This window comes from Lynx rufus, unplaced genomic scaffold (assembly GCF_022079265.1).
Source record: "Lynx rufus isolate CCGP_SWC_20201006 ecotype Redwood Valley unplaced genomic scaffold, mLynRuf1.p SCAF_11, whole genome shotgun sequence".
NCBI classification, from domain to species: domain Eukaryota; kingdom Metazoa; phylum Chordata; class Mammalia; order Carnivora; family Felidae; genus Lynx; species Lynx rufus.
In genome coordinates this window covers 17,617,745-17,645,681 of record NW_025814825.1, presented here as the reverse complement: position 1 = coordinate 17,645,681, position 27,937 = coordinate 17,617,745, and the positions used below count along the sequence as shown (strand labels likewise).

The following is a 27,937-nucleotide window of genomic DNA, read 5'->3' as shown; positions in this document are numbered from 1 at the left end:
CCAGCTTTACAGCTACACATCCCCTTCTGCAACAATTCCCCCCATACCACTATCATTTCTCCCTCAGCATTACTGCTACAGATTGGAGAAGCTGAGGAATTAAAAAGGAAAAGGACTCAACCAAAGACAAAGAAAATCCCTCAGTACTGTAGGGCCAAGAGGCCTGCTAATCTCTGGTGACAGCAACACTGAGAATACAACCATCCTCCAGCCCGATTTACTACTTTAAAAATGAGAAACATATACAGTGGAATATTGCTCAGCCATAAAAAGAAAGAAATCTTGCCTTTTGTAATGACATGAATGGAACTAGAATGTATTATGCTAAGCAAGATCAGTCAGAGGAAGACAAATACCATATGATTTCACTCATACGTGGAATTTCAGAAACAAAACAAATGAACATATGGGCAAAAAAAGAGAGAGGCAAACCAAGAAACAGAATCTTCACTATGGAGAACAAACTAATGGTTACTAGAAGGGAGGTGGATGGGGGATAGAGGGGGGATGGGTTAAACAGGTAATGGGGATTAAGAAGGGCATTTGTAGCAACGAACACCAGGTGTTATATGCAATTGATGAATCACTGAATTCTATACCTGAAACTAATATTGCGCTGTATGTTAGCTAGCTGGAATTTAAATAAAAATTTGGAGAATGAAAAAGAAAAAAATGGGGAAACATTCTATACAGCAGAGGAAACTATTTAAAAATGAAAATGCAACCTAGTGAATGGGAAGAAATGACTGCAAATCATATATCTGATAAGGAATATCTAAAATATATGAGGAACTCATATAACTCAATAGCAAAAAAATGATTTGATTAAAAAATGGGCAGAGGAACTGAATAGACATTTTTCTAAAGAAGAAGTACAGATGGCCAGTAGACACATGAAAAGATGCTCAACATCACTCATCATCAGGGAAAGGTAAATCAAAACCAAATTAAAATGAGATATCACCTCACACCTGTTAAAATAGCTTTTATCAAAAAGACCAGAAATAATAAGTGTTGGGAGGATATGGAGAAATAGGAACCCTTTTGCACTGTGGTTGGGAAGGTAAACTGAGGTAGCCACTAAGGAAAACAGTATGTAGCTTCCCAAAAAATATTAAAAATAAAAACACTGTATGATTCAGCAATTCCATTTCTGGATATTTATCTGAAGAAAATGAACACTAACCCAAAGAGACATCTACACACTCATGTTTAGTGCAGCATTATCTATAATAGCCAAGATATGAAAACAGTCTAAGTGTCCATCAGTAGTTGAATATAAAAGAAGTTGTGATATATATATATGTTATATATTATAATTATATCACAGTATATAATAATATATGTAACTATGTATTTTAGCCATTAAAAAGAATAAAATCTTACCATTTGCCACAACATGGATGAACCCTGAGGGCATTATGCTAAGTGAAATAAGTCAGAGTAAGACAAATACCTTATGATCTCTCTTACACATAGAATCTAAAAAACAAACAAAAACAAAAAAATCCAGAGTGGATTCCTGTGCATTTTCATCATATTCTGTGCCAGGTTATGAAAATGAACCCTCTAAAATGGGAAATAATAATTCTTAGTAAATTCATATGAAACATGAATCTTACTTCTTAGTGTAACCTAATCACACTAATCAGGTAATCTGTCTATCATCAATATTAACATCAATATTTACTCAATGCTCCTCAAATGCCAGTGGTACAGTGGAAAGCAATACGATAACCTACCTATTTTGAACACTTAAGTATCCAACAAATACTTTTCATTGATTATTAAATAAATCAGAGGTCAATAAAAAAATCACCCACTAGTTCATCTGTAGACTGGGATTATGCAAAATGATGTTCTTTCACAGTTGGTGTGCTCTTCTTTTACTTGTTTTTCTCAGGCTGGTGCTGAAATGAGCTTGCATTTCTTAGCATGCACCAATAAATGCGACAGAGAACTGGCCAGGAAGTTATGCTGAGGGAGAAGAGGAATTGAGTTTGGGATTAGCATTTGTACAGCATTTGCCAGACAAAGTCCTTGTGGGTTGATCTGTGGGCTGTTCTGGAAGTCCTTCTCACAGCACCATTTCTTATATTGCAACGTCACAATAAATATCCCAGGGCAGAAGTAGCTGGTTTTTCACCCATGCAGAAACCTGTTTTGCTTACATTATCACGGCACTTTGATTCCAACATGCAAAAAAGGCTTTCATATATTTTTTTATTTTTAACCAGTTCTCCTAATAGGCAAGTGAAAGCTGTGATGTCACACATACACACAAAATGAGAAACAGAGGTTTTCAGAGGCTGACCTGTCCATAGCCACACAACTAAACATGATTAAGCTGACTCATGAACCCAAGTCCAAAGGCTAGGACTCTACAGTGGCATGGGACACAGGATATAAGCACTAGGGCCCAAAGGAGGAAATTTACCATCCAGTTCTATTCTAATAACCCTTCTGTTCTTGAATGATTTAAGAATATCATCCAAGTGATCACCTAAGACAGTGATACAGGGACTATAATAATTTTTCAAACAATGACTAAGAAACTTGGTTGACCAAAGGATAGGAGAGGAAAAAAACCCATCAATATTGCCTTATGATAAAGACTGATATTTATTTGTAAGCCCTCTCCTTCCACTTCTATTAAAGTGCCAATTTATAATGACCATCGTAGTATATTTTACCTAAAAAGAAAATACTGTCTTATGACTTAAAGTATAAACAGCAGTTAATAAATGATTTTGCCTCTCATTCTTAAAGTGGACATATGCATACATGGTTTTATTTCATACTCTACAGAAAAGGCTCTGATCCCTTTTCTAGTTCTAACTCGCCATGAGAACACGAACAAGTGACTGAATTACTCTAGATCTCAAATGTTTCACTAATAAAACAAGGTGATTAGACTTCAAGTCTGAAGCAACACAAGAGAATGGAAAGAATTATGGATATAGCCACAGTTAAGACTGAATCTGGGATCTAGCATTTTGGTAAATGTCTGGCTTTGGGTCCATGCTTGACCTCCTTCCTCAGTCAGGTAAATGGAGAAACTGCATCCATCTCCCAGGGTTTGGTAAGAATAAAAAATAATATACTTAAAGGCACCCAGCACAGTGCCTGACCCACAGAAGTACTCAATAAAGAACAGCTGATGATAATCATTCATTCATTCATTCATTCATCCCACAAACATTCACTGAACCTCAGTTCCATGCCAAGCATTTTTCTAGGTGTGATGGATACAGGAATTAACAAAACTGATAACCCTCCCTGCCTTCCAGCTGGTGCTGTGGCAGCATGGAGACCCATAACTGTACAGAGGAGCTAAGTGCCTTATACTGCAGAAAGCTTCCGATTCCACTCTCAGCCTCCCTATAGAATCCAGAGCCATTAATCCCCCTGTGCCTCATCCCAGGCTGGCTAGGGACAGCACTTAAGGGGACAGCATGCAATAGAATGACTCTGCTAGACCTCTCTCATCACCCTAGTACATCAAACACCACGGAGGGCAGAGTTACCCCTGGGCTTCACACATATCTCCCACCTTTGCCCCTTCCCCCTCTTCTTTGCCAGAACTGTTCCCCAGGCCTGCACCAGAGCCTTCCAGAAACCTCCGTGAAGGCCAAGTTCGCTTAGAGGCAATACCCCGTACTTCCCACCAGAGGTCGCCCTCCCACACAAGCCCAAGCAACTAGAACCGGGCTTTGCCTTCTCAGCAGCAGTGACATTATTTTCTTTCTCTATTTTTATCTATTAAAAAGATTTCTTCACAGCCATAACTTAGATCTCTACACTAAAATGGAGCAACAGGAAGATATAATGGTGCATTTCATTTATGAATGACCTATAATAAATTACTCTGAAGTGTCCCGAGTGCCAGAAGACAGAACGCTTTGTCTGCCCATGGACTGTATTTCACATACTTTAATTTAGCTGACACATAAAACTCATTTGACATTTCGCAGGTATTTGTGTGGGGCGGGGGAGGGGAGCACAGGGGAGGGGGTGTGCGGGCGGGGACCACTGCGGGGCAGGGCAGAGAGTGGAGGCAGCGGGCAGAGCCAAGGATATCTGGTTCTTGTTGAGGGTTAAGGTATGGAGCCTGGGTAACCCTGGCAACACGAGGTCGTTCCCGAGCAGATTGTTGTCCAGGATGAGTTCCTCCAGGCTCCCGAACGCGCTCAGTCCTTCCAGTGACCTGCAATGACAAAGGCAACAGGAAAAATGATCCTGCACTAAATCAGGGAGGCCATTATGAGCCGAAATAAATATTTTAACCTTCCCTTTCAGGACTGGGAATAGTTTGGGCTTGGTGCCTGTCAGCAAAGTGAATGACAAGAATTAGTAGCGGGAGCCGGGGTGGGGGCGGCGGGGGAGAAGGGGCCGCTGGCACTCACCGCATCCTTCACGCATTGCCAACATGAAGGATGAGGGTCACTTAGTGAGTAGCCAGGATCCAAAACAAAGGGCTTCAGATACGGCCTGCAGGATAAATTTGTCAATGTCTTGTGCCTTCAGGCACCCAGCCTCGGCTGACCCTAACCTCCATTCCCAAGATAAATAACTCTGTCACAGTTCACCTTCATTCCCTGGACACAAATTTAAGTTGTCATCCATCATTCCTGCCCAGAAATATCATACCCCTCTTACAATAATAAATATAACTTCAAGTATCATTTCTTAGCGGTTCTCCTCTGCACAGTCCAGGAAATGGCAAGGAAGGCTTCCTTGCTCTCCCTTCTCAGCCTTTGACTTTTATCCCCCGTTGTTTTTTTTTTTTTTTTACACTAATCACTTAATTTGCGTCTGCCCAGTGTCCCTGTGGCTGCCCCCCAAGGCAAGGCATCTTCAGAAGCACATAATCACTCCAGTCGGAGAGGGTTGTTTCTTTTTCTTTCATGATTTCTTTTCCTTTTTGTTTTTGTTTTTGTTGGGCAGGGAGAGGGGCAGTGGTTTAAGGAAGGAGTTGGGGGAATTTCTGTTTCAGTGCTCCCGGCTTGAAGTTACAGTTTTAATTTATGGAAAGTGGATTTCTCACTTTATTTTTGAAAGAAGTGTGGAATGCAGCAATGTAGATGTCAAGGCAGTAAATAATCAAGGATCTGAAAGAATTAAGTACCCGGCTCAGGGGGGAAAAAAAAAAGTATCAGAAAGGGAAAAATAGCCTTGTTTACACAGTTAGCTGAAAGTTAACTCTTGATGTTATGGTCTCAGGAGTGTTGGGGGTGGAGGTGGTTAGGGGCAGTTGTGCGCATGTGCTACTCTCCACGCGCGCAGTCGTTAATTAAAGAAAGCCGCCCGGTGGAGGGACTTGCACAGACACACATACTCCCAGCTCATTCACCTGCCAGACCCAAGAGCTGTGCTGAGCTTGCACAGGCTGACAGCTGAGCTACGACGTCGACCAGAGAGCGGACTCGCCTGGGATCTCCTGGCTATTGTATAAAATGTGACGAATCAGGGAGATGTTGTCTACACTGTTTATTCATTTACTGATAGCACTTGCGTTACAGACACGCCTGCTTGTGTGTGCAGTGCCCGCACATCTGACGTGAGTGTGAACTTTAGCACCAAAGCTGTCTCCAGACATCTGTATCTCCTTTGTGGGATCTGTGCCAACAAGGCTCCAAAACAGGGAGTCAATATGCAGGAGGTGTGATGTGCAGTGTCAGTCATTAAAGCCCCAGACTCCACTGGGCGCACAGCTACCTTGGTGTGTCTCATTCCTCAGGGCCCAGCACCCACTCCTACAGCCAGCACTACCTGCTCCACAGCAGGAAGCCAATACCACTTACATTTTGGGCTAAGGGTCAATGGGGTCATTGTGCTTCATTTCTTCCTCCTCCTTTCTCTTCTTCCTCATGTTTCGGGGCGGGGGAGACAAACCAACACACACACACACACACACACACAAAAGTTGTGACTCAGCTCCACCATTTACTTGAAGTGTGAGTTTGGGCATTATCAATAACCCATCTGCACTCCCTTGTTCTGTGCTGTTTCCAGCCCAGAGGAACTTATGAATATAAGCCAAAGAAGATGAACAAACATGTCACTCGCAAATGCTGGCTCCTTTCTTTTCTTTCTTCTTTTTATTCACTGATTTTTCTGGTAGCTGTGACCTTAGGGGGTGTTTTGGAGGGGGAGTGTGTTCTGGATGCAGGGAGTGGGCAGATGAGCAAATGTGCAAAGGTGTGCAGCAAGTCTGGCTTCTGCAGGGAAACTTCCACCTTTCCTGAAGTCCCTTCCCTCCATGGGGGTTAATGAGTGATGATGGAAAAGTGCTTTTCAGGAGGAAGCCCTGTTTACCACAGGGGTGAGGGGCATTGAGGCCACCTCCCTTCAGGGTGCCTTATGGATGGCTAATAAGTCCTTTGTGCACAAACCTCAGTTGGGCTATGGTCAAAGGCAGCATCCAAATACACATTGTTCCTGAGTTATGTTATGCAAATATAATACTCTTATCATGAGAATCAGCAAATGGTTGGCAACTGGCAAGCAAAAGAAAGCTCCCTTCCAAGAGTGTTTCCAGGGAGGCATACAACAAAATGACAGAGCACGCAGAGGGACAAAGCTAAGAACACCAGAGGGAGTGCCCACAGAGCTGCCTTTCTCTGGGGCGGGCTCTGGGGCAGAGCTCAGTTCTGAGTCAAACTTCACAGAAGAGTAGGGGACGTTCAGGTTCAAATCCTGTTACCTGTCTGGTTGTAAGATTATTTTTGCCATTAATGTTACTAGCTGCTCAGCTAAAAGGGAACCGTGTTACATGGCGGGGGAGGGGAGGTTGCTAATTAATAAATCTGTGTCTTCATGTCATCAGTGTAGTGTGCACTTGGTGATTTAATCAGCTAAATTCAGAGCTGAGGAGACAGAGTAGTGAAGGGTAAAACTGGAGAAGACAGGATTTCTGGGGCTTGGTTGGCATGCGGAAGCCAATAAACACACACCTGGAAGATGGCTTTATTTTTTGCTTTTACAAATTGGACTTTTGTTGTTATTGTTGCTGCTGTTTTCATGGAAGGAGGAGGGGACAAATTATTTGCATCCATCTTTTTTTTATTATTATTTTCATCCATCTTTGAGTTCATACCCCTAGATACAAGATGCCTGCAAAGAGGTGTGTGCTGTTAAGTAAAATGACAAGGCAAAAAAGGCTTTAAGGATCCACTCAGATTTGTGCTGTTTAATGGGACAGCTACAGTAGCTACAAGGAAAAGATGATGAGATTGCAATTTCTCTGCCATAATCTTGTGTGTGCACAGCAAAATGCACCCCAGACCCAAGGGCCCTGGTGGAGGGGGCGCCTGTCACTCCACAGTTACTCGCCGGTTTGGTCTGCAATCTGCAGATGTTTGAGGAGTGGGCTGTGAAGGCAACGCAGACATGTGTGCCAAGGTCAGGGGCTGGGGTGGGAGAGCAAGGCTTCACCCACTACCTGGGCACAGGCAGCTGGAGAGAGGTCTTCCCAGCCCAGGGAAGAGACGCCAAGGGCAAGACAGGGAGACAGGGTGTGCGGTCTGACCTATGGCAGGTGGTTTGCTCTGAAAACCTAATCAGCAACTCCGAAGCACTTCACCAGCAGGAAAGCTGCCCATTATCTCACCCACAGGTACCATCTCTGTTACCTCATTCACAGGGCTCTGGCTGGGCTCCCCCAGGAGCCACTGCAGCTGCTGGGAGAGTCCCTGTGCCTTTTCCAAAGTCATATCAAAATGACAAAACATCACAACGCATTCAGCTCTAGCGGATTCAAACAGAGAGAACTTTTAAGTTTCCACTGTAATTAACCCTATCCTCGTTAAGATAATTATGATCAAGCTTCCTGTCACAGTTAATATCCCAGCATCATTGCCCGTGGCTCACACTCTGCCCTCATTAGCTTATAAAAACAGCGGCACTAACCAGGCGGCCCCAGCCCTTTCCAAGCTAAGCCAGTGGTTGTGAGCCGCTAAGGAGGGGCCTCAGGCAGGGCAGCAGGCCCCACAAAGGGGTGGTCACTTGAACCCCAATACCTTCTGCTTCTGGGTGGGCTTCCACTCAGTGGCCTTCATTCTATTCCCAAAAGTTAGCCACTCGTCAGAATGGGGAAGGAAAAGGGCCAGGACCACAGCAGAGCTGGTAGGCTTGGGGCAGATGACCTACTAATCCCTCCTGCCTCTTACCCAGCAAAAATCCAGCCAGAAAAATCACCAGAGGACACCTCCAGAACCCTCCATTCAAGAAATGCCAACCTTATTCCTGGGGTGTAAGCAGTGGTAATCATTAGATCCCTCTTTCCTCCATTCTGAGCCTATAACAGGGGTGATGCTCCTCCCCAGTATGACTCAGGCAGGGATGGGGGACACAATTAACCACAGACCCTAAGAAGAAATATCTCTCTCTGTGGAACCACAGCTGGCCTCAAACCCAGAACCAAAGGTTGGAATGTTCTCAAACTAAGAAAATAAGATCTGAACTAAAATCTTTACCTACTCCAATATATCTATCCAGATATCTATATCTCTCTATATATCTATATATAGAGGTAGATATATCTAGATAGATAGATAGTTATAACTGAGAAAATGGGAGTTTATGGAAATTCTAGAGAAGCTACCCCATTTGTCTTATGTTCACCACAGCGGCTATTCCTGTAGACCTGCTGTGGAGGTTCCGCTGCTGCCTGCTCTGTAATGGTCTTTCTGGATGACTTTCGTCTGCCCAGCCCCCAACAAAAAAGGGATCTCAACGTAACCTCCATAATACCTGGAGAGTTGTCAAATGCACAGTAAGGATTCAATACCCCTTTGTCAACTGACTACAGCTTGACCCTGAGCCTGTGAGCCACTCCGAGAAAAGCTGACAGTAAAATCCCAAGGGCAGGGCAAAGAGCAGGCCTCAGGGCAACCGGCCAGAGGCTGGGAGGGCAATGCCTACACCCATTCCTTCAGAGGCCAGGTGCCTCCTCCTACTTACCCTGAGGCCAGTGTCTACGAACAGGCAGAAGTGACATACAATGAGTTTGCACCCATACACCAGAACCAGTTATTAGGCTATTTAAATCCTTCCTTACCACTTGGGAATAAATGCAGCTCTGAATACACTGAGTACCCCCTCCTGCTACCCTGGCCACTCTTCGGAGCCCCCCAGACCTTTCACAGTCCAGCAACTAAGTAGTTAATGCCCCCACAGCACGGAGCCTCTAGGGACCCTGCTCTAGATAGGATGTTTCTGATTGATCAGTGTAGTTGTTTAATAATTTAAATATCACCCTTGAGAGCAGGAATAGCAACTTGCATGCACCTTTTTTATTTGCCCCACCAGGCCAAGCACAGGGCCTGGCACACAGCAGGTCCTTGGGAAAGGTCTGCAAACTGACAAGAGAGGCCAGGACCACAGCTAGAAGAAAAGGACAGGCAACACAGAGCTATATAGAGGGGATGAAGGAAGAAAGAAAAGAATGGGACCACAGTGATATGGCAGCTCACAGCCCAGAAAATGGCCCAGTGGCAGCACTTCTGAAAGGCCATTAATCCAACCACATAAGAGATACTCTTTTTCTCTGTCACAAAATTCTTTTTATAGCCCATGTAAATGGTTAAATGTATCCACAGTATATTACAAGAGATAGTGTGGTATATACACTATACAGCATATGCCACGGAACACTACAAGAGATGGCGCGGTACGTACACTATACGGTGTATACCACGGAATACCACTAGAGATAGCATAGTATATACACTATACAATATATACTACAGAACAGTACTGGAGATGGCATAGCACACTATTCAGCATATACTACAGTATGTTAGAAGAGATAGTACTGTGTTATATGTACAGCTGGGTCTAAATATTTTCCATATATTTTTCTGTCAGTCAGGTCACATAGCCAGGGATATATATATACGAGTAATATAAGTAAACCAATAGGGGATGAAAGTCTCTAAAAAAAACAGACAAAGGTGGAACAGGCTCATGGCTATGTACAATAGTGTATACTGAAACCATGTGACAGTATATCATATGCAATTTGTCAAAGTCACCCCAAAGCCCTTAAGTCCCCTGTCAGGATAGATGATCCTTGAGTTGCATGGAATAAAATTCAACACTGGTGTAACAGACCTGAATCCAAGACCAGTCAAAAATCTAAGGCGGCTGACAAAGTGTTTATTAACTCTAAGTGGGATTACGTGTGAAGCCATCATGTACCATACCTAAAATACTAATAAAACGGTTATATAGGATCCCTAAAGAATTATTGGAAATGTGTAAAGAGCTGGAAACACAGAAATGGGTAATACAACCACAGTTATTTGAAAAGGGAAGATTCTTCACACTTTGGATTAATAAATTCATATACTTATGAAATTCTAGTCAGATTATACCTCTGAGAAACTGGTATTTGTTTGCCCTAGGACAAAATAAACCAGGTTTCTGGTCATGATACCCTTTTTACTTTTACTACTAGGAAGCTGAGAGTGAAATGGTGACTCAGATGTAAAAAGATAATCCCGTGGGGTCTCTATATCCGCTTTCTAACTTTGTAGTTGAGAATTGTAATTTATACAGCCTTCATATTTTATCTATACATTTTTTAATTAATTCTAATAAGCTAGTTCAGATCCTCTGTAGTATGAAACAAGATACATATATGGCATTGAATCTCAAACAGGCAGTTTCTGTACATTAAGGACAAGTTCTGTGAGACCAGCTATTAATGTGGACAGTTAACTAGGAATAAAGGTATATTGCACCAGATTTCAAAAAGGCTTTGACATATCCCTATGTCAGGAGAGCAAAAACTAGGCTAGAAAATGACGACTTTTGACAGAGTCATAACTGGTTAAAAATATAACTGAAGAACACTAATTAATGGCCCAGCTTGCAACGAAGGAAGGGTCCAGGGACTTTGGTCCTGTTTTTTGTCAATGACTTGGTTCAGCATATGTTTATCACATTCATGGAGTGCAAGACCCAAGAAAGATATTCAGGAGCATACAGTAGGATCCAAAATGATCGTGTTGGAATCAACACATTGTTTCAGCCCAACAAGATGAAACTTCATATTATCTAATGTGAAGACCTGAATATAGATTTCAAGTCCAACTACCCAAGGGGCGTCTGGGTGTCTCAGTCAGTTGAGCGTCCAACTCTTGATTTTGGCTCAGGTCACTATCGCAGGGTCGTGGGACCAAGCCCAGGGTCAGGCTCCACATGGAGCCTGCTTGAGATTCTCTCTCTCCCCCTCTGCCCCTCTCCTCCAGTTGTGCATGCTCTCTCAAAAATAAAAATTAAAAAAATTTAAAGTCCAACTATCCAAAAATACCTATTTGGAAAAAAAAAATAAAAGGGAAATGTAAATTGGGGAAAATATTTCCAATCTAACAATCTAAGGTTTAAAATCCTTAATATTAAAAGAGCTTTTGAAAATCATTAAGGGACATCTGAAAGCCCTAAGAGAAAAACAAAATACATGGAAAGAAAATACACAAGGAATATATATGGTCAATACTAGAAAGGTAGAGTGAAATTTCAACTTCACTGGGAATCTAAAATATTCACATTAAACAAGATATTTTCACTTAACTAACAAATCCATTGTTTCCCTAAATCTTAACACAGTCTTGTCAAAAGTTCAAAGTAACAGACCAACACAACACTGATGGGAGAGTGAAGCTGCTATAACCTTTCTGGATGGCAATTTATATTAAAAGTCTTAAAAATGATCACCTCTTATCCAATAATTCTAACACTGCATTAAATAAATATCAAAGAAATGTGCATGATTTAAGTATGTTCCCTGCAGTATTATTTATAGTAACAATGTAAACATACCTAAATGCCCAATGATAAATGATTACAGAAAGCTCGATGTATCTGTATAATGAAATGCCATGAGGTAATTAAAAATGATATTGTATACATATATCTACTGATTCAATAAAATGTCATGCTATCCTTTTAAGTACCTAAAATGAAGTTATAATACATACAGCACACACATTACAATCTCATGCATGGAAATTAAATCATCTATTTCTCCCCTCCATTCTCTACACAAATTTTAATGTGTACCATGTTTTCCATGTAGATGGTTAAGAGCCATAGTCTGTTAGTTGTTCCTAGTTTATAAACTACTGTTAATGTACATAGGGACATTATGACAATTCTGTATGTATATACTGACACTTCAAAGCATACAGGTGTTTATGTACGGGATCCAGATATATACTACTAATCTGTGAGTAGTGGTTATTTGTAGGGTGTTTTTTTTTTCTTTTATAGTTTTCACTAGTTACTAGGTTTTCTATCATGAGTAAGTATCATATAATCAGAAAAGACTTGAGTAACTATTACTTTTAAATAAAACGATTCTCCAAACATAAGATGCAGGAACCTTGCATAAAGAGCAGTGTGTATAAAGGTTTAGTATGAATCAGCAGAGTGGGGCTGCCTCCCCAGAAGGGAATCTGATCCTACTCTACTGGCCCCTAAGTAGCTCTACCTGGAGCTTTGTTTCAGGTCTGAGTGCCAGGCTCAAAGCAGCATCAGCATTTAGAAATATCATACAATGAGACCAACAAGCTGGTGAAGGGTGTAAGAAACAGTGATGGAGACGGACAAAATTATTTAACCAGGAACACAGGAGGCTTAGTTGTTTCAAAGTACTAAGTCTCTGGCATTCCAGAAGGCAGAACCAAAAGCAAATAGGACAAAATAATAGAAGTGGAAGGAAAGTTCTCAAGTCAATTTTTTAAAGCTTAAAAAGAGGGCTGTTCACCAAAGGAATGAGCTACATTCTGAGTCACTATCTGTACATGATCAGAGGTTAGAATCACAGAGAATGTTTAGAGGAAATTTCTTCATAGAATATTAGATTTGATGACTCTAATATTCTACCCAGATACTGTGCCTATCTAACTGCAGCTCCTTCCTTTGTAACTACAGTTTATAAGGGCTCCCAAGAGCTGTTTCTTCCCTGACAGACAGCCTGGTGGAAAGAGGACAGCAGAGAGTTCTAGCTCTGTCATTCTCCATCACACTAAACTGTGTGCCTTCTTCTGATCCTCTAGCTGGGACTGTGCAAAGCTTCTTCAATGCTTCCCTAACTATGGGGATATCCCCATAACTAAAAAGGCACATGTTGGGACGCCTGGATGGCTCAGTTGGTTGAGCGTCCGACTTCAGCTCAGGTCATGATCTCACAACTGATGAGTTTGAGCCCCATATTGGGTTCTGTGCTGACAGCTCGGAGCCTGGAGCCTGCTTCGGATTCTGTGTCTCCCTCTCTCTCTCTCTGCCTCTAATCCACTTGCATTCTGTCTCTGTCTCTCTCAAAAATAAACAAACATTTAAAACAATTTTTTAAAAAAAGGCACATGTTAACACACTGGCCTCTTATGCCCTGTGAACTAGATTTCCAAGCCACAGTTCTATTTGACCTGTTGTGGTCTTCTTCATAGACTCATAGACTTTGAGTCCCAGAAGAATTGTAAGCTGTTCGATCCTCAACTTCACAGAAGGTGACTGATAATCAGAGAGCCAAGTGGCTTACCTAAAACCACACATAGTAACAAAGCCCTGCTTAGAACCTTTGGACATAGACTGCAATGGTCCTTCAACTGAACTATGCTAAATAACCTGTAAATAATTTCTAGTTGAGATCTAGAAATGGAAATTCACTATTGCCACAACCTTTATCCAAACACTGTGTATAGCTTTCTAATCCATTCATTATATGTCCTCACAATCAGATTGAGGTCTTCAAATTCTTTTGCCTTTTGATCTACATCCCCTCCTGACCCTCCTAGGACAATCCCCTGAAGAACTAATTCTTATATTTGTTTAATGTGGCCTTCATGAGGTAAAGTATACTTTAGGTGGAGCTAGTCACCTTGGCATGTACCTCTATAGCTCACTCATTCATTCATTCATTTCATTCACTTACAAAAAGGTACTGAGTGCCAATTCTGTGCCTAGGATTTTGCTAGTCTCTGGGGCAATAAAAAGGACTGTGGCATGCTCCCCTACTTTAAGCAGTAGATGTAAGCAGGGTAGGAGTTACCAGATAATGCAGGGTAATGGGTTAGACTGGGATGATAAACAATACTCTGAGGAGGGGTAGGGTTAGGGAAGTTTTCAAAGAGGAAGTGGGCTTGAGCTAAATTTCAATCGGAATGAATTCTAATTCTGTGAGCACCCTCTTACCCTTTATGCCAAATTTGGTGGCAAAGGAACATAAGAAGAAGAGGTAACTAATCCCGGCATGCAAGTAACTGCCATTCCAAAAAGCTTACTTGGCACAAGAAATCATACATGTGTTACCCTCTTCCAGCATGGCAGGCTCTCAAGATGCACATACATCTAGGGATATAAAAGATGTACAAGTCATGGCACCTGCTCCCCCTGGGCCTACCATCTATGGGAACAGAGAAAGAAGTTGGACTTGAAATGGAGAGACCATAACGGACAGCACATTATTAAGCAGTGTGGGCAAAATGGGCTCTAGACATTGAGAGGAAAGAAATGAGGGCTGCAGCAGTCACTGTTTTCCACCCACTCCTCCTGTGTTTGTCCTGAAGTTATTATAGCAAGTGGTTCCCTGAGGACAAAGGTGAGAACCAGGTACTCCCTATGAACGAGCTAGATGCCTCCATGTTTTATTCCCATCCCTTTGCCCATCTGGCCGTCCTCCATGCCTCTCAGTGAATCTTTCCTGCATTTCTCCCACCCTGGTGATAGGGCTTGGTCTGGGCTTTGACTATGTCTCTGAAATTATTTTGGTTCACGGCTTGAGCTTTTATAAAACCACACATGCACGCATGGAGCCTGTGGCCTCAGGATCTTGTTTGTTTTTAAGAGTCTAAAGAGTGAGTTTGTTTGGCGGGTTCTATAAATGGAGGTTTTCTTTACTAGGGAGATGTAAGGGAGTGGACATGGTGTGTTGCAGCCGCGGTATGTGTGTGTGTCGCCACGGGGCGGAATTCAGCGCCTGGTGGGGGAGGCTCCCACAGCCATTGGGCAAACATATGTTGGGCCAAGAACACAGCTCTTCAACCTCATGAACTGTTTGCTTGAAAGATAACAGTGTCTCTTCTACACAAGCCTTTCACCACCCTCCATAAAGGGAATTTAATTCAACAGATGGTGTCTACTCATTGCAAACCAACCAGAAAAGGAGACATTTACATGGCTGTGCCTCAAGGCCCTGGGGACCCAAAGGGGCCCTAATCAAATACCTGCCCAAAGACTAGCTTCCCCATGGGTAGGGCCCCCTGGAATGGAATCAGGCCAGGAACACCAGCAAAAATATGTCAACTACTGATTCTGTGAGGTCCCAGTTGGCTGAAAAAGGTGAAAACATGTTTTCTGTCCCAGACTACAAGATACCTTTATATCTCCTGAAGGAAAGAAGGCCTTGGGTGATATGGTGACCTCCAAAAGTGGCTTACTATTAGAGCCATTTTCCTTCTTTTAAAAGAGCCCTAGTTCCGTGCTTTGAAAAATCTTACAAAGAATGACTTTGTTAGGATTGTACTCCATTTCATATAAAGGCACATTCTGGGACCCGAGGACCTACACCTCACAGAAGTTAACAGTGTTAGGGACAAAGAAGACAGATCAAATGCTTGCAGATGTGCAGCATGAGAAACAAGAGATTTTTACCAGGACTAAATGCAGGTTCTTTCATCCCCATCTGTCTCTTTAGTTACTTGACTGCTGCTCTTGGGGGTAGAATGTCATGGTGGTATTTTCACAAGGAAGATGGTATTTGAATGGAGACTATCTTGTCAACTCAGTGAAGCCAAACACAAATGTGGCAACTGGGCACACAAAATAACACCACTAAATTTGGGTGCACGATCTCTGTTTTCAGTTTCTGGCTATCATTTTCTCATCCATTATGGTGGAGGAAAAATCCCAGACCTATACACTTTGCAGATATTGGAAGAGGCAGGACATGAGGTAAGGTATCTAAAAACAAGCCTAGGTAGACATAAGGATTGTTGATATTTGAAAGATCATTTTTGGAAAAAAAAAGTGTGTATTTTATTCTCAAAAGAACTAATTAGTTACCTCAGGTAAGGAAGCAAGTAGCTAACGCACCAAAAGACATACTAAAATGTATTCAGAATTGTCGGACAAATAAGGAAATGCCAGCTTGTGGGAACTTCTATCTGAAGATGACCAGGGACCCTGATTCTTATCCTGCCTTGGTGACTACCTTCCTGCAGTGCTTCAGTCAAAACCTTTGTCCTGTTCTGGGCCTCACTTAACTCTTTTGTAAACTGGGGAGGCCAGACTCAATTATTTTAGATGTCTGTTCATTTTCTAACATTCTCTGCTCTAAAGTGGGTTACAATAGAAAACTCCCAAACCAAGCTAAAGTTTAATCTTTGTCTTAGACATTCCATCACTCAGTAAAAAGTTGAGCATACATGTAGTAATCTTCATATGGCCAAAAAGATAGAGGTTGGAGGGTAGCAGGGTAGGGGAGAGTTTCAAGTCTCAAGTATGAAAGCTGATTAACAAAATAATCTGAGATGGGAAAGTTGGGGGAGAAGAAAACTCCCGCTCTCCCCCCTGCGTTTTTTTCATCTTTCCTAGCATCCTAGACTAGGGAGTGACAGGCTAAGTGACACAGTGCTCAGAGGGCAAAAGATAAATGTTTGATGAATTGGCCACTGGTAGGGAAGTGATGGGCTTTGTATGTGCATAATGGCCAAGCTGCCTTTCTGTGCCGATTGTCTGCCAAGATAAGAAGCCATAATGAATGGACCTTGAGATGCCCTGGACAGAAGCAGTTTTAATTTGATTGGTTTTAATAAAATTAATTTTAAAAAGAAGAAAATGGCAGAAGGAAGAGGGTAACAATTTGGAAAGACCAGGAAGACTGAGAGTTACATATATCCAGAGTGGATACTAACCACTGGTTTTTCCATTCATCGTGCTAGTCAAGTCAGCAGAGGAAGACAGGTTTGATTTCGTTACATTTGTAAATCATAAGAAAACCTATATGTGCCCAGTATTGTGCACAGACACTTGAAATATGGAAATTAAATGGCCTGGCTAAACATAAAAGTACCATAAAAACTATAGAATGGATTATTCTCCCTCAGGGAATGTTTACTGAGCACCCCCTAGTGTGAATGAAACAAGTCTGCTCCCACCTGTGTGGAATCTGATGGGCTAAGATTTTCTAGCTAAGTGAGAAATACTCTCCCAGTCCAAGAACTCCTACCTGAATGTCTTAGGTACCTTCTAACCCACAGGCAACTAATCTCCCATTTCCATATGTATTCCATGATTTGGGTCCCCTGGCCCTACATTTGTGCTTGGCTTAACTGAGTTTACTAGACAGTCTCCATCAGAACAACACTTCTCTTAATGAAAACACCACAGTGGCAATCCAGGGCCAAGAGTGGTAGTCATCTAACCAGAGGCAGACAGGAGAAAAGAGGCTCACTCATCCCTAGGAGAACTCTAGCTATGCCCACTAATGAATTGCCCTATGGACTTTAGTGTGTGTGTGTGTGTGTGTGTGTCTGTGTGTGTCTTCCATGTGCAAAACTGGGAGTTGGAGCAGACAATCTGCTCCATCTTTGCACTGACATTTATTTGAGATCTTGTACGGCTCAGACACTCTGATAAGCCCGGGAGTGCAAATACAGTGAAGATATTATCCTGTCCTCAAGGGGCCCACGATCTCATGAAACAAGGGCAAAAACACAGTTATAACACAATGAGGTTTAAATGCTCCTTCTGCCTTCAAGCGACCATAAAAGATCTTTAAGGTCCCATCTAATATCTAAAATGTCCTAAGATTAGAGCCCTAACTACCATTTTTTGCTTTGATTTTTTAAGACCAAGTATAGAATTACAAAGAAGTTTGGTTATCCAAGCACTTTAATGGTCACCTTCCATGATATCATGCATTTCCAGGGTTAGGAGAAAGAATTTTATGCAAAATGCAACATTAAAAGTAGCCCCCACCCCACCTCTGAGGGTACACATTTCTCCATGACTGCAAAAGGAAAGCCACTCATTACTAAGCAGCTCAGTGAAGCTCACACTACTGGAGAATATAAAGTTTTATGAGCAGGTCTCTCCTTATCTCTCTCTGGATATAAGTGAGAAAGTGAGTGAGTGAGAAAGCTGGAGAGGTCTGGCTCAGGAGTCCAGGGTGAATTATAGACTGCCGCTCAAGATTCACAGCTCTTCGTGGTAGGAGGTTAATATTCTCACATGTCATTAGGTCTGCTGGCTCTCCTGATGGTTCATTGAAGCAGGCAGCAAATTATTTCCTCATGCTGCAGAGGACAGCACACTTCAAAGCAAGGGAACTCAGGTCAGGATAGGCCTCCAGGTGGATTAATGACTTGGGATCACAAGGGGTTGTCTCTAGGTAAGAATGAACCTGAAGCTTTTGACAAAGCTAACTTTTTTGATCTGTCTTGACCTGGCTTTCAAGCCAGACCTCCAGATTTTATTTCTATCACCTTCTAAGGACCTGTCAAGATTTGTGGGAAGACTGAGTAACCTGGTTGGTCATTCTATCTTCACTTGAAGTGCCTCTACCTGCTCTCTGCTATTGTACAACTCACCTATGGTTCAAGGTGGAGCTCAAACCCAACCTTCTTGGAGAAGACTTTTCAGCCTGCCCCAGATGTGGCTGAACTTCTCTCCCAAAGCCTTCTACTCTGCATGTTCTTTCCATAACTGTTCCACAGACTTGGTCTGCTCACCTATGTCCTAGGTGTCTTACTCTTGTCTCCTTGACAATTAATTAAAGACCCCTCTTGGCATCTCCCACAGTGATGGCTAAGTAGGAGGAGAGGAAAACCTACCTACCCTGGATATAGGCCCAAATCCTAATCCTATCTCCTTTCCAGAAGAAAGGGCCAAGAAGAGCCTCAGAAATGTTTATAAGACACACTCCTTAAAATACTTGTTTATCGGTAACTTGGAAAATACCACGTCAGTCCCAGCTCACCCAATTACTATATATGAGCAGATGCCTTCCTTTCCCTCTCTGTACCTAAGATTCCTCCAGAGGGGAATAAAGGGGGTGACTGTATCAGTGTGTCTAGAAGGGTGGTTTGTAGATCACATGTCTCAGAGTTCAGATGCCAAAAACCAATCCTAACTTACAAATCACTCTTTGTATGGCTGGGGTCTGGATATCTCCAATTAATTTCCCCACATCATTTCCATGCATATCAAAGTGTGAGAACCATTGGGGGTCCTCAATTCAAATAGCTTCAGGGGGCAAGTCAGGTAACATGCTGTATTTCAATGAATCCAAGATTATTTTAGGTATTAACAAGTGAGAAAAACCAATGTCAATTAAAAATAACCCAATGTTTCCTACCTTAAAATACCTCAGGAACTCTCTTCCTTTCTTATATCCTGCTTGTGGCTTTGCAAGAAACACATTCATAAATCAAGGTCATTACTCCAACCAATATTTGCTTCATGATATCAAGTGTATGCCCTTTCCACATACACAATAATTTTGTCTTTCAATGCCAAATTACAGTGAATTATTAAATGGCACATGAGTTATCAAAAATGTGTACTAGTCAAGTGAGGTGAAAATAGTAACAACTTTAAGTTAGGATGTGTAGTGACAACAACTCCATCACAACTGCCTCCTGGCTGGTGACAATTTTAAGAAGCCATCCGTTTTGAGATGGATTCAGAGACGCTGAAATGTGGGGAGGAAATGGTCATTTTAGAAGTACTGAAATACAGACAATGCAGAGAAGACAGTGAGGACTGAGGGAATCCCAGCATATGCTCCACCCAAAGGTATCTGAATTAGTATGTGTGTTGTCCACACACACAGTGATGGGCTGTACTTGGCCCAGGAGGGTGATTATGTTATCTGTTGTCTACACAGGAGTACCTCCCGGAATAAAGGGGCACTGTTACTCATTATGACCTGAAAATAGGCTTTAACTAGAATTGTCCTGGGCAGACAGGGATGGAAGTTACCCTACCCGTGAGCCAGCAAACAGCAACCCCTGAGCAATGTGATCACTAGAGCCTGATTAATTCTAACATTTAGGTCTGTAACATCATGCATCAATTGAAGCTGCTTTTCACTCTATGTCTTTAAACATCCCTGGAAGTCTGACATTTATAAGCCTGTATCTCTCTTAACTCCCCACAGCCACCTAGCATTGACCCAAAACTATCCCTTCCTAATAAGACATGCCTGTGCTTTCTCCTGAGAGAACACTGCAGCTCACCACAGAGATCCCTACAGGTGTTTGATGGGATTTCATCAGTGGTCCTCAATGATGGGTGATTTTGCCCCCCTAGGAGGCACTTGTCAATGTCTAAAGACATCTCTGGTTGTCATAATTGGGTGGTGGCACTGGCATCCAGTGGGTAGGGGCCAGGGATACCTTAACCATCCTGCAATATACAGGACACCCCCCACAACAAAAACCTATTTGACCTAAAGTGTCCTTAGTGCCGAGGTTGAGAGACTCTGGATTAGGTGAAAGATAATGCTTTTTGCTCTCTCAGTGTGGGGTGAGCAGCCTCCCTCCATCTTGCTCTTACTACTGTCCTGCAAGCCCTCCTCCACAGCTGAGGGTTACATTCAAGTCCTGCTGACCCAATTCATGATCTGGGAAGGAGCCTCCACAGTGATGGAAGAGTTGGCATAGCTGTCAGTCTCCACGAGGAAAGTAAGAGAACTTTCCCCTTTCGTGGGAGCAGACAAGACTGACAGGCTGCGTGACTCTTCCCTTCCCCAACATCACCAGAAAAGAAAGTGACAGCAAACCTTATCAAGCGAGCTGGAAGCTGCAGCTTGTTAGGGCTCAGAAGTCCTGAACTTCCACAGATGGGCGCACCCTTAGAAGATGTATACACTTCTTGGGAAGCCAGAGTAGCCCATGAAGAAAACACCACACACAGAAGGGCTTGCCTCAGGCTTGAAACATGTCCCAGTCAGACATTTCAGATTTGCCTGAGTGCAGCTGTCCAAGTGTGGGTAGACAAGTCCCCGTCATTACTCTTGGTGGACTCCTTTTTTTCCATGGGGAAGCAGCAGCCAGGCTGGACATACAACAGAAAAATATCACCACCAACCCCTCAGAGAATGGGAAATCCTGAAGGGAATGGCAGACCAAGGCAGAGTGTGGAGACAGAAAACAAGGGCACTGATTCAGGACCAAGGACAGGACGTGAGGTGCTAGGGCCTCAAAACCAGGCCAGGAATACTTCCTGTATTGGTTTTCTAGGGGCTGCTATAACAAAGTAGCACAAACTAGGTGGCTTTGAAGAACAGACATTTGTCTCACAGTTCTGGAAGCTAGAAGTCAAAGTGTCAGTCAGCAGGCACTAGAGAAGGATCTGTTTCAGGCCTCTACCCCAGCATTTGCCTTTGCCCTATGTGTGGGTCTGCCTCTTCACATGGCATTGTTTTTATAAGGACACTGATCATATGGGACTAGGGACCCACCCTACTCCAGTATGGTCTCATTTTAACTTAACTAATTACGTCTATGACACTATTTCCAAATAAGTTCATACTCTGAGGCACTGGGGGTTAGAACTTCAACAAGAATTTAAGAGGTTGTGGGGGTTGGGGGACAGAATTCAAACTATAACGCCTAACTGATACGCCTAGTTCCATAAAGAGTGCCAAGATTCTCAGCGGTGCCCACGGAGGTGATAGTATGAGCGAGAGACACCATATGTGTAGGTAGGTATGTGAGCCAGGTATTGAGCTAAATTTGAGGGTGATTTGCTATGTGGCAATAGAAAAGTAACACAAATGGCAAGATGTCGATGTACGTATTTCCCCAACCTGAAGAGAAACTCGCAATCACAAGCACTGATGGGGTGGTCAGCCCCAACCTCCTCAAACCATAATCATTTTCACTCTCCTTCCCCAGGCTTCCTAGTGCAGGCTTCATACAATCATCATTCAGAATATAAAAATAGAGCACACTGTTTATCTCAAGTTCACATGTGCATCCATCTGCATTCTCTGAGCTATTAGCCACGAACCTAGAGGTAAGTGAATGATGCTGCCGTGAAGTCGGTGTTCAAAAAAGGTTCGGTCCCCTCTCAGCCCCAATGATGTCACAAACCAAGATCTTATGGAAAGGAATCTTCAGCATTGACAAAACTGTGACTTTCAATCAAAACAGCACTTTAAGACTAGTTTCCTAATCTTGGCCAAAATTGGGGAAAAGGCAGGAGATCAAAGGCTACTGAATTGAAATCAAAGGACAACATTGATGACTAAAGCAAAACCACCTACCAAAATAAATAAGAGTGGGTTGGGGCTACGCAGTATAGGGGCAGTGAGCACCACACCATTCAATAGCCATCACAAATCATGGTCACGAGTCAGAAATCAACAACATCCAAGGGAAAAAGTCAACATGTATTCAGTTGCTTTTTATTTGAAGTATTAGACAGTTGCCACATTCAAATTGTTTATAATTCTTATGGGAAGACAAGATGTCAGCATGTGGAAATTACACAATATAAGAGTCAAGAAGTAACTCAAGATAACAACAGAACTGTCACAAAACGCTGTGGGATTATATACCAAATAAACAACATAGAAAGTAAGCACTACAAGAACTTGAAGGGAATGGTCCACTTTAGGCTGGAAGTCTAGGAATGATACTTTCAAAGACATAGAATCTTTAAAATTTTTTTAAATGTTCATTTATTTTTGACAGAGAGAGAGAGAGCATGAGTGGGGAAGGGGCAGAGAGAGAAGGAGATACAGAATCTGAAGCAGGCTCCAGGCTCTGATCTGTCAGCACAGAGCCTGATGCGGGGCTCGAACTCACAGACTGCGAGATCATGACCAGAGCAGAAGTCGGATGCTCAACCAACTGAGCCACCCAGGCGCCCCTCAAAGACATAGATTCTGAACTGAGACTTCAGATTCTAAGAATATATGCTGTTTAATCTCTTTAAGAACACAGAGGAGTGGGTTGATCAAAGTTTAAAAAAATTTTCATTCCAAAACAGTTAATATTATTTAACGATTAAAGACAAATGGTAAAATGCACTTGCATTGGATTCCTCATTCTTAAATAATGCCAAGGGGACATTAGGACTAAGTGTCAGTGGTATGAGGTGACTTCTAAGATGACTGTGATCCCTTCCTGCTGGTATGCATGTCCTTTTGTAATCCCCTCTGCTTGAATGTGGGATGGACCTAATGCCTTAATGACTTGCTTCCAATGAATAGAATAAGGTAAAGTGATGGGATCTCACTTCTGAGATAAGGTTACAAAGACTATGACGTCCATCTTGTTGGATCTCCCTCTCTCACTTGCCCACTTCCTTAAAACCTAACTGCCATGTTGCGAGATGGCCCGTGGGGAGTCTCATGTAGTAAGGAACCAAGGGAGGCCTCCAGCCAATACCCACCATGAAAATGAGGCCTTACTCGAACATCCTGTGAGAAAATGAATCCCACCAAAAGCCCTGTGAATGAGCTTAGAAACAGATCGTCCCCAGTTGAGCTTGCAAGGATGTCAGCCTTGTCTGGCATCTTAATCACAGCCTTGTGAAAGACCCTGGGTTAAGCTACCTCTAAGACTCCCGACCCACAGAAACTGTGATAAATAAAGTTTGCTAAATTTGGGGGTGACTTGTTATGCGGCAATAGAAAAGTAACACAAATGGCAAGATGCTGATGTACCTATTTCCCTCATCTGCCAACTAGATCTTCTCCATCCTCATAATAAATGAATATCAGAATTAACTGAGATAAGGAGATAAAGGAGAACAAAGGAAGACAAAAAATACTTATACATGAAAAGGGGCCGTACATAAGATTTTAGATGCCTGGCACAAGCCAAACACCAGGTGATCTGGGCCCCAAACCTTCTTTGGTAGCCTGTTCTACAGCATGTGGATATTTAAACACAGTGTCCAGTGGTCTGAATTTCTGAAATGGAGCTGGACCAGTCAAGGTCAGGTGTCCCATTACTAAAAATTTTGAAAGTGCCATGCCACAGAGCACTGAGCGACACTCCTAGATCCACAGCAGATAGTTTGGATTATACCGTGTAGGCTTTCATCCTGAGGACTTTCACCTAAAAACTTAGGAATGACCCTATATTCATGAATGAAATGGTTCAATGATATGAATGCAGGTCCTTCAGTCGAAGGGCAACACTCTACAGCATTTTTAGGTTTTCTAAGCTGAGCTGCTATCTGGTTCACTGCATCTCTGAAAGTATACACTTGGGACCCTGGAAGAGACAGGGGTTAACCAGCACTACCTGCAGGGATTCTGTCTTTTGTACATGTACATGCACATAAGGTCTTAGGTTAGAGTTCCCAGAAGTAGACTTTGACATAAAGACAGCAAGTCATTTATTTGAGAGACGATATACAAAGCACCAGAAAGTGAGATCAGAAAGGGAAAGAAGTTAATAAATGATGCATCACAGGACAGGTTGCTGATGGGGCCAAATGGAGTTCAAAGGCTTTTTAGGGTAAGATCAGCAAACTTTTTATGTCAGTGGCCAGATAATAAATATGATAGGATTTGAGGGCCGTATGATCTCTGTCACCACCATTCTGTGTGAAAGTAGATAGATAATATAACATGGATAGCAAATAAATATATAAATAAGTGGCATAAAAATGTTCCAATAAAACTTTATTTATAAAAACAGGCCAGATTGGGCTCTCAGGCCAATCTCTGCTCTAGACTAGTATGGGATGCAGGGTAGATCACTTCTCAGAGCTGTATCAAACGATGGGAAAGGGAGCAGAGGTATTTGTATTTACTAACCTCCTCCAGGAGTCAGTGGTTGATGGCTGAGCAGGCTTCAGTGGCCTGAGAAAAGGTACAGGTGCCTGGAGGTGGAATCCATGAAATGGGTGGACATAGAAATGGTGAGGGCCAAAGGGATACATGCAGAGCACCCAGAGCTATATAGACCCTGCCCCAGCCTAATCTATTCTTAAAGAGGAGGAAGAGAGGGTGGTGACAGAAAGGGAGAGAGGAGCAAACACACAGTTCCTCCACGGTGAGCGGTGTAGACAGTCAATATTGCTCTCCTTCTTCCCTCCCTTTCCCTCTTTCTGCCCCACTGGACTTTGAAGGAACTATCACAGCGTGGGACCAACTGGCAGCGTTCTCCAGTGACATAGTTTACCTGTTGCCCCATTTATATTCTAGCCATAGCCAGACCACACCAGCCAAGGCCTCACCTCCTTAGTACACTGAGAGACTCTCTCAGTCTTGAAGAAGTCTTTCTCTGGTGTGGAGTTTTTTGTTTGCAGTCTTATTTTAATTGAAATTACAGTGTCATTTTGCTGGATGAGAAAAAGATTGAAAAAAATCAATAGAAGGGATTGTGCAGCGTCCAAGTCTATGGTCCCCAGCCTACTCCATCCTCACAGAAGGGGAGGAAAACCACCCATCCTCTCCCCTACGCCCCAGTTGAAGTCAAAGCAAAAGAAAAAAATTAAATTAAATCATCTTATTATGTAATTGGGACTAGGCCTCAGGCTGCAGCAGTAAAGAAGGGATTAAGGGTAGAGCCACCTGGGCAGCCATTCTCCTGGGTCCCATTACCACCCCCCTCATTCCTTTTTATAGCCAACAGATTAAAATGCGAGCCTAGCAATCTTTGATCTTTCACTTGCTGACACAAATCCTTTCAAGCTTCCAACATTTTCTGCTGAGGTAATTAGTACTAATTAAAAGGTTTCCAACAGTCTTTGCTCCTTTTTTTTTTTCTCCTGTATGTCTCCCCCTGATCCCCCTCCCCCAAAGAAATCGCTTTTACAAGTACCTTCTATCCCTGAAACATGGGCATCCTTCACTTTCTTCTTTATCTGACTTGGCCAGATCAAGTAGATTAGTGACTCCATTATTCTGAATACAAAGCCAGACAACAGGTTTTTACTATCGCTCCTGACCTGTTGAGAGTGCATGGGCTTATATTCAGAAACAAGCATCTTGGCTTGTATGAAGAGACAGTCCAATTATGCAGGGACAGTCACCACGCAGTGTAGTCTTCTGCCCAAGGAAGGACACCATTTGGTGACAAAGTGTTTTACTCCAGTGTCTATCTCACTCACACACACTCACACACGCACACACACATGTGCGCATATGTACTGCTTCACTGCTCAAACTGACAAGTTGCAAAACTTGCCTCCCAGCTTGCTTTGTCGCCATGCTTTCTCTTTGTTAGGAGTTACAGGGCAGGAAAAATCCATACAGATTATTTAAAAGGTAATGCCAAAAAATTAAGGAAAGGGGGTGCCTGGGTGGCTCAGTCAGTTAAGCATCCAACTTTGGCCCAGGTTATGATCTCACAGCTCATGAGTTCGAGCCCCTGCATGGGGCTCTGTACTGACAGCTCAGAGCCTGGAGCCTGCTTCTGATTCTGTGTCTCCCTCTCTCTGGCCCTCCCCCGCTCACGCTCTGTCTCACTCTCTCGCTCTCAAAAATAAACAAACATTTAAAAAAATTTTTAAAAAAAGGATCATCTTATCAAAGCTAAAAAAAAAAAAAAAGACTTGGAGAGAAACACATTCTCATGTGCGCATGTGCGCGCGCACACACACACACACACACACACACACACACAACACACACACACACACACACACACACACACAGAGTCATGGATTCAAATTCCCAATAAGCAAACAATCTCTATAGTCTTTTCTTGGCTCTCTGCCATAAAGTGGGGGCATGGAAGCTCTGGGGGTGTAGCTGAGCTGTGAGCCCTGTCCTGGAGCAAGTGTCTCCCAGACTGCAGCTTCAGAGACAACCATGGCCCACAGCCACTTCTCACTGCCAAGGGCACTGGTACTGTGGTGCCAGTGGGCAAGACGGTGGTCCAGCAAGGAGGAGGGGACCCGGCACAGACTAAGGGCTAGAGCAACCTGGGATTCTCTCCACTACTCACCTTCCGCATAGCAAAGGTGAATGTAGGAAGGGTAGAGGGTGCCTAATCTCACAGAACCGCTTTCTTAGTGAAAACTGACACTGGGGGGGGGGGGGGTATGTCATAATGAAACAATGATGTCTGCTCTCATGAGCACTGTTCTACCTCAGCCTGCTGACCCGGAGCTGCAGGTGTGAGGCCTGCTCTACCTGTCCCATGAGGTCCAAAAGTCGGAGAGATGGCCCATTTGTTCAAGGGCACACATTAGCTCCCAGCTATCTCCCTTCGTGCTGGCATTCGGCATTTTCAGTAGGTGAGAAATGACTTTTCCACCCTTTGTGAGTCCTACTACAGCAGTGGCTGCAGCAAGGAGACACCCCCCCCCTTTTTTTTTTACTTTTCTGTTAGGGTCATTTATGTTAACTGGGTAGAAATCTCCCTTCAGAGCCCGTTGGCCCAGAAATTAGTCACTTCAGACCCCAAATGGGCTTTGATGCAGCTTTCCTGATTAGTGAAGGATGCCACTAAAAAATATACCCACTCCCTATCCCCCATCCTCTGAAAAAAAGAAAAAAAAAGCAAACACTGAAAAGTAATGGATTTAATGATCTAGAAAATCTAGACGCTGGAAACTCCAAGGGAGATCATATTAAATTAGACCAGTACAAACAAGCCAAACTAGATTTATCCTCTTGTGGTTACAGATTTTATCTACTAAACCAGGTTTTCGGGGCTAGTGTCTGTTTTCAATGAATAGGATTTTTGAATGTCAAGTCCCAGCATTCCTAGGAGAGGATAATTTACCCCCAGGATCTCAGTTGGGCTGGGGCTGGCCATACCCCAGTCTCTGCAGAGGGCCAGAGATACATTCTAGTCCTCTTCCTTTTCCTGGGGATAGATAGATGCCTGTTGAGAACCAGCCATAGGAGGGATTTGGAGGTGGGTGGAGGCAGAGACAAGATTCAGAGAAAAAATATGAAATTTTTCCTTGACTCCTTCCTGAGGGAGTGAGGAAACATGAGAGGGAG

General features: G+C 43.0%; 1 protein-coding gene across 1 annotated transcript in view; it reads right to left on the bottom strand.

Moving 5' to 3' along the window:
- Positions 1–27,937, bottom strand: part of LRMDA (leucine rich melanocyte differentiation associated) — a 1,035,260-nt gene that overhangs the window by 455,093 nt on the left and 552,230 nt on the right. Inside the window, exon 3 of the mRNA XM_047073021.1 lies at positions 4,081–4,207. Coding sequence (XP_046928977.1) covers positions 4,081–4,207 — 127 coding nt within the window. The remainder of the gene's footprint in view (positions 1–4,080; positions 4,208–27,937) is intronic.